Below are 7,908 nucleotides of genomic sequence, written 5' to 3' on the forward strand. Positions count from 1 at the left end.
AGAGCCATGACACTAGCGTGTTCCTGAGAAAGTATTCAGTTTGATTCATTTGTAGGCTATACAACATTCAACCCGGTTTATTCTTTTTTACTGCAAGCCAATAAATTGTTGCCAAAAAGTCACCTTTAAAGTAATGAAGCATATCATAAAGGTTTATATTTTATTTACGTAGTAAAATATTGTCTTTCAGTGCACTTTAAAACCTCATAAGCTCAAGATAACAGAAGCATTCACTGATTTTAATATCTTAATTTAAGTAGTGGGCTCTAAAATGACTATTGACTAACAGGCTAACAGGCACATAAAATAAATTATAATGAAATGATGGGGTTCCATGGAAATGACATTTGAAATTAATCTTTGAGGATTCCTTGCACCATTATGAACTTTACAGTGGAATGGGCGGTGCTAGTGACGCTGACCACGCCCCTTCTCTTAACCACTCCCACATATCTGATTGATGCTACTCTCAAGACAAGCAGCATTGAGATTTCGGCGACTGTTAGAGACTGAAAGATGTGTAGCTCCTGAAAAACATGCTGTCTTCAGAGCACGCGATGTTTCTGTTTGCTGGGGTAAAATCTAACTGAGGTCTAGCGAAAGCGTCGGTGGAATCCACTGTTAAAAGACGGATTGTACAAAAGCACGAGCGATCAGCGAGACGAGATTTGCACGCGCTGCCGTAGGAGATCAGCGGACGGCTGTCTGAGATCTATTCAACAACATTTCTTTGTTTCTCCGTGTAATTCCGGTTTTCTTTCGTCTTTAATATGGCGAGCGATTCTCCGGCTCGGAGTCTGGATGAAATAGACCTCTCCGCGTTAAGGGTAAGTTATGTGTCCTTCATTGAAGATGCTCATTGATGTTTTGGTGTTGCAGTTGTGCCGTAATGGCAGGTGCAAAAATCATCACTACAATTGTAGAAATGGAATGAAATGGAAAATAACGGCTTAACGAACAGCAACCAGGTGTTGTAATTCCGACCAGAAGCGTTTTTCATTTCTTGTTCAGTCGATAAGGAGTCAGGATTGACGGCTGAGATCAAATAACTGTTTTGTGAAACTTATTACAGATTATCGAAGAAAATGTCAACGAACTGATCCGGTTGATAAAATAACATTCCGATGATCATGATCTCGCAGTCTAATGAAGCCTATGCAGGCATTTCTTTGGCATTGTGTGTTGTAGTCCTATTAAAGTAGGCTATTCGCATGCCTGGTTCTATTTGTTTTATCAGGACTTTTATGAGTCAATGATTAATAAGAATATCCGAGATGAGGAGCATTATTTTTTCTTCTTCTAGAAGTCTAACGTTAGTTTAAAACGCCAAGTTATTAAACATGCAGTGCTTGTGGCTTTGTTGATTTATTGCATTTTTGAAGCGAAAATGTATTGTAATCATCAGTACTAGGCTAGTTATTTTCTCTGCACCTTGAATACAGCATAGTATGACTAAAGCTTAGTGATAATTTTCCAAAAAGTTTTTAAACACACTTAAAAAAATCACACCAAAAAACTATATAAATTTGAGTCATGCACATCAAGTTTTTTAGGGGAGGTTTTGTAGATTTTATTTAAATAAGCCATTTGACCTGGATGAAACTTGTTATCATAAAAAGGTCCAAATATTCTTGTCACATGACAACAAAATGGCTTCCTGCATGTTGGTTATGGCACACTGACTTTGAAACATTTTCAAATATGAGTCATATATTTGTAAATAAAATTGATTCAATGCTTCAGTTTTTTTTTTTTTTTTGGACTGGTACACCACCAAGACACCTTTAATTTACCCCACAAAAAACATCAAGAGATTTAATTCTGGTTCAGAAATTGAAAACGCATTCATCACAGAGCAATTGCATTGTAGCTAATTGTATTTAATAACAGTACAATTTAGTAATAAAAGTAATAGATCTCGACCAGTAGCACATAATTTACTCATATCTGTTCTTTTATTCCACTTTTCGTTCAATGGAAACAAAATTGAACTTGGTGTGTGCTGTTGTAGGATCTGTGTCCAGCCGGGAAACTGTGTGCCATATGCATGGCTTGATAAATGCTCAAATCCTTTGTAATGCCACCAAATTACTCCCAGCATGTTTTCCTGCGACTTCTGAGTGGATAAACTGGGTTACTTCTTAACAAGGCTCCGGTTTTATGCGTCTCTCCTCGGATTATAAAAACTGTGTCAGTCTGTCTAATTAGTGTGAGTGCATATGTGCATTGTCCTGTAGCTCAACTGTTCAACATGCCACCAACACATGTTTAGATCATGGGTTTTGGTTAAAGGTAAATGCAATCATTCTTATTAGTTACACGTCTGCTAAATTCATACAATTAAGGGTACACGAGTAACACGACAACATGTACTAAAAACAGAAAAGTTCTACTATGCATTTTTTTGCTTACAGACGACACCATTGATGTAACGATCCCTGTTCACACGGATCCGCGAAAACGACAAAAAATGCTGTATTATGCATGCCAGGCCAGTAGTTGGCGGTGCTGTGCTACTATGTAAATTTTACGCGCCTGTAGACAGAACACAGAATATGCATGTGCATGACATCACTTTTTTTTCACAAATTAGCTTTTTTTGGTAGTTCATACAAAGACGATAACGTTTCTTTAAAAAAAAAAAAATTGTACGTCTCAAATTTAGTTTTCAAAAGTTTCTATTTTCAGGCCCCCGAAACGCTAATGGCTTGTAAATGAACGGCCATTAGTTTAAAACGGTGTCTTGTAAATGGCCCCTAAGTGTGAAAATATGTACTGTATATGTTTCATGATGAATGTATCTGATAAGTCAATTGGACAAGATATAAGTGGTTGGGCAATTTAAGGATGCCCATATGGTGAGGCACAGTTTCGCAGCAGTCATAAACCAATTACCCTGTGTGCTGTAGGATCTAATGAGCTAAAGGGATGCCCGTGAAGTGCTCTCCTTTCTCCGCTCGTGAGGCTAAGTAGCGCGTGGGATGGAAAGATTACTGCAGATAGCCCTTTGAGTGCTTTTGATTTGGACATCTATTGTGTCTGGTGCATTAGCTGCACCTTCACTGCCTTCGCACACATGGATCTGTTTGCACATCCATGCATTGACACTACAAATCACATGGCGCCCCAGATGTCGCTCACATTTTGAATGGGATTAAGTGTTAATCGCCGTTTTATACTAGCCCTGCACTTTGCCCTTCACTGAGGCAAGGTGATATGTAGCTCCTCGTTTTTCACACCATCCTATGGAAGAATTGAGTTTTAAAGGCCGCTCACGTCACTTCCTGACTGTCACTTTCCATCGGCAGAGCAAATGCAGATTGTTTTGAAAAACACGCATGATGCTTTGTCTTGGTTTAGACGAAACAGACATTCAGTTTCGGATGCAACCTTATTTTTGCTGTCTGTCCAGAACCCTCATTAGATGCTTGTTTATGAAATATCAGACTTGAATCTGGAAATCAATCCTTTGCTTTTATCTTCCCGTTCATTTAAATCCAGTCCGTTGAGTGTGCTTTCGCATGTTGTGTTTGAGCTAGAAGGGAAATAGGTCACCCAGAAGCAGAGCGCTGACGTGCAGTAGTGGGGAAACATTTCAGTGCAGCACATGCTCAGATGGGCCATTCATAAACACTCTCTCTGGCACAGAAGAGGAGGTCTGTGTCCCACATACATGGGAGCGATGTTTGGCATCACCTGGTCAGCCTCACCTAGTCCTGAGGGACGACATCTGAAAATGAGCTTCTGTGCTCTGACCACAAACCTTGAAATGAGATCCGTGCCCTTTCTGTTTGTTGTTTGGCCATTTTTAGCTCCAAACACAAGTAGCGAGGACCTTGGTTTGTCGAAGGGGTCATGTACCGCACAACGCCTGTGTTATCACCAGGCTTGGTTTTGATGCAGGTCACCAGAATAACCTTCGTTCACCCAAATTAATGAGGTAGTGTTTTTCTCGATGCAGACGAGGTTTATTTTATCATGGGCTTGACAGGCCTGTGGGTTTAGAAAGAGGTTCCGTTCAGTCAGGCGTATTAAGACTCAAGGTTAAGTTATTTTAAATAGGATATGGGTAAATAACATGATGGTAATGTTATTTTATTCAAAAATACATTTATAATGATGTGGGGTGAAGTGTAAAAAATGCAATCATGAAGAAAAGCTTTAAAAGAAAAGCATAAAAAGAAAAGATTGGTATATGCTCATGTAAGAAAAAACTTTATTCAAATTTGCATTTTATAGTAAATAATATAGTATATTTTATAGCAAATGGTAAAAAGTCATGTGTTGTGACCAACATGCATTTTTGCTGAAAAAAATAAATCCACAAAAATATTAAGCAGCACAACTGTTTAACATTGATAATAATAAATGTTTCTTGTGCTACAAATCAGCATATTATAATGATTTCTGAAGGATCGTGTGACTGAAGTAATGATGCTGAAAATTTTGTTTTGCCATCACTAAATTTAATTTAAAAAAAAATTAAAATAGAAAACAGATATTATACATTTTAATAGTTTATGACAGTTACTGTTAAATTACTGTATTGTTGATCTAATTATTTAAAAAATAATAAATCATACCACATTTTTTGAAGGGTAGTGTGTTTAAAAAGGAAAAAGATTAAGACGTCTTCACTTGAAATTCAAAACCATATTAAACCAACATAACACACAAAGTACATTTCAATGAACTTGCAATCTGTGTTAAATTTGTTTTTATTGTATTTTTTATATGACCTATATTCACATTTTTCCTGCTCTTTAGACACTCTTAAATGTCACAGAACCATTTATGATGAAACTGCTTGAATGTTTTTTTTTTTTTTTTTTGAATGGCTTGGAGTTGGGCCTTAAGATCCTGCTTTCATTCACACATCCTCTCAGTTAGTCTCAGTGCTTTCCCTTCATTCAGCAGCTCGGTGGGTTGAAGGAATAGTGCTGGGCCCAGCACTGTGAGGGCCAGGTGGTGCACCGTCTGCTTCGTCCTCAACTGACTTCCGTACACTGCTCTTCATGTGCAAAAGTGTAGGAGAGGTGTCGAGATCATACCTGTGCTCCTCAAAGAGCAGCAGGGACAGAAGACGGCGTGGGGTCTGGTGTCCACCCTGGGTGTGTGCGGGCGGGTGTGCGGTTTTGAGCGCCTCTGTTTGTGTTAGTCACTTGCTGTCACACCCTGCCACTCCAGCTGCATTCCATTCTATGCCATTCAGCCTGAGGATGTCTTGTATAAAATTATTTTTTTATATACGTGGCGCACCAAGAGAAGAAAATGTGTAGTTTCTGATGTCTCGCAAAGCCACATCGAGACACTTAAACTGAGGGGTGCGGAGAGCTGTAGTTGAAAGTTCTTGTGGGTTTTGGGGTTTTCTGTGTGCAGTTAGCCCGTGCCCTGCAGCGTTAGCTGTTCTGAATCTCCCCTCCCATCCTCCATCTCTCCGCCACTCTGCCCTCCAGCAGACATCCGCTGACCCATTTCCTGTCTTTACACAGAAGCACAAATCTACACTTTAATTTAGGTTTAATTAGCTAGATGTATAACCTTTTTTAATGGTATGTTTAATAGACTGGCACATCTGTTTCCACCTGGCCTGTTTACACCTTGAATTAAGATGAATCTCGGATGATTGCAAGTGACTCTTTGTTTACATCTGTTAGTCACACGAGTCTCAATTGTCCACTGTGACTGATTGTGTTCCTGTGCATGTCACTTACTTACTACATCATTCAGTTGTTGCAAAAACATTGTTGTATTTTAATTTGTGCAAATGTGCCGTTTTAGTCAAATTCTCATTTATCTTGTTTTAGTCCAGCTCCTATCAACTATTAGATATGCTTCTATGTGCCACTGCATGATATCAGACATATTGAAGTACACATCACTAGTTGACCGTTAAGTGGTCATGATCTCATGGATTTCCTTACATGGTTTACGAAAATGTGACTGTCTCTTGTGTATTAATGTGCTGTCATTAGCAAATGTGCGGTTTATTAGGCAATTTCTATTTGTTTTTCAATTAGATTGTTTATATTGTAAATGCACTTAAAAGCAGTGGTGGTAGAAGTACACACATCAAGTAAAAGTACCTTAATACAATATTACTTCAGTAAAAGTACAATGTAGCCTACTCCTTTTCAATTTTACTGGTAACACTTTACAATAAGGTCTCATTTGTTAACATTAGCTAGTTAATGTATTAACCAACATTAACTAACAATGAGCAATACATTTGTTACAGTATTTCTTAATCTTTGTTAATGTTAGTTGATACAAATCCAGCTGTTCATTGTTTGTTAGTTCACAATGCATCAACCAGCGTTAAAAAAATACAACTTTTTAAAATGTACTTCTTAGTTCATGTTAAATAAGGTAGCTAGCTAATGTTGTAAAGAGTAAAGTATTGATCGATTTATTGATGTGGGGTATAATGTACTAGACACACAGATGGAGCTTAAATAGGTTACAGCTCAGTCTGACATTATTATGAATTTGCAAGTAGCCAGCACTAGTCAATAAAGAAGATTATTCAGACACGTTTTATTTTATTACCAAATCTTGTCATACACTGATAACAACCCTAATAAATGTGTGATGACAAATAAACACGCAATATAAAAACGGATGTCACGGGGTAAAATGTGTTAACATTCTGCGAAGAACATTATGCAAAGTTGCAAACATACTAGTTTTAAGGACAGTTCACTAATTATGATATCTGTTAATTTATCTTTTCTCTCTCATTACACACTTCCTTACAAGGCTCTTAAGCGAATAGTAACTGAGATGTCACTGTGAAGTGTAACCTCTTATGAGTCAGTTTTAAATAAGAGAGTGACTGTCTCTTAATATGCTGTAATCCGCAAACTAGCAAATTTGTGTGGTGTTTGGCACTGATAGTGATAATTTTATTCTTTGTTGCATTAGACAGAAAATTCACTAATGTAAGAGTGTGGATCTGGCACGCTGCTTGAAGCAGCACTTCAGACTCGTGCTCGAGTTCATTGGGATTGGCAGCATAGGATGTTAGCACAAATGGATGCCTGCCTACCTTGATTGGAGCAAGCTTTGGCGATCGCGATGGGATTTCAGAGCCAAAGGTTTATGCTATCACTGTGGTATTGATCAGCGGTTCAGCGGACTTCGCTCTCTCGGGGTGCCGTGTATTGATGTCAGAACCGTCTTCATTTGCCTTCTACATGACTCATTGGCCTGTGAACGCTGAAGCATTGCTTGATCCTCCATCCACAGACAGCATTATTTTATGGTGCATCACATGTTTGGTAGCAAGAAATGACAAAGGAGTTGAGAGGCCAGTGGGCAGGTTGTGCAGGTATTCTTTACAGGACTCATTAATAACTTGCATATCTGTGTCCATACACGCTTGCATAAGATTTAATTGCTTTGTTTTTGACATGTCTTTCAACTCTCAATGTCTTTCAGAATTTGTGCAATGACAAATCGTCAACAACAAGTTTTCACTCCAAAGTGAAAATTCTGAAATTTACTCAACCTCATGTGAAGGTTCTCCATTCATATTTTAAACACAAATTATGATTGAAAGTCCATTCCACAAATTCTGACTCTTCAAAAAGTTCATAAATATGTTGTAAATTTAATGAATTCATATGAATCAAGTGGTTTAATCAAAGTCTTTTGAAGAGATATAATTGCTTTTTTATGACAAACAGATTTAAGTTAGGGTTTTATTCATACATGGATCAACATGGACCACATCACATTTCCAATATTTTTTTAACGGTCACATTTTTAGGGGTGTAGACTTTCAGTGGAGAGACATCTCTCAGGTTTAATAAAAAATATTTTCATTTGTGTTTTGAAGATTAACTTAAGTATTAGACTATGGGTTTGGAACAACATGAAGGTGAATAAATGACAATTACAATTTTT

General features: G+C 37.7%; 1 protein-coding gene across 9 annotated transcripts in view; it reads left to right on the plus strand.

The window, feature by feature from the left end:
* Window positions 1-449: 449 nt before the first annotated feature.
* The window catches only part of tnika (TRAF2 and NCK interacting kinase a), a 92,052-nt gene continuing 84,593 nt past the window's right edge, over window positions 450-7,908 (plus strand). For all 9 annotated transcript variants that reach the window (XM_079611824.1, XM_079611825.1, XM_079611828.1 and 6 more), the window contains exon 1: window positions 450-827. In XM_079611824.1, the coding sequence (XP_079467950.1) occupies window positions 771-827 (57 nt within the window). In that variant the 5' untranslated portion in view covers window positions 450-770. The remainder of the gene's footprint in view (window positions 828-7,908) is intronic.

Source organism: Phoxinus phoxinus, assembly GCF_949152265.1.
Source record: "Phoxinus phoxinus genome assembly, chromosome: 5".
Classification (NCBI taxonomy): domain Eukaryota; kingdom Metazoa; phylum Chordata; class Actinopteri; order Cypriniformes; family Leuciscidae; genus Phoxinus; species Phoxinus phoxinus.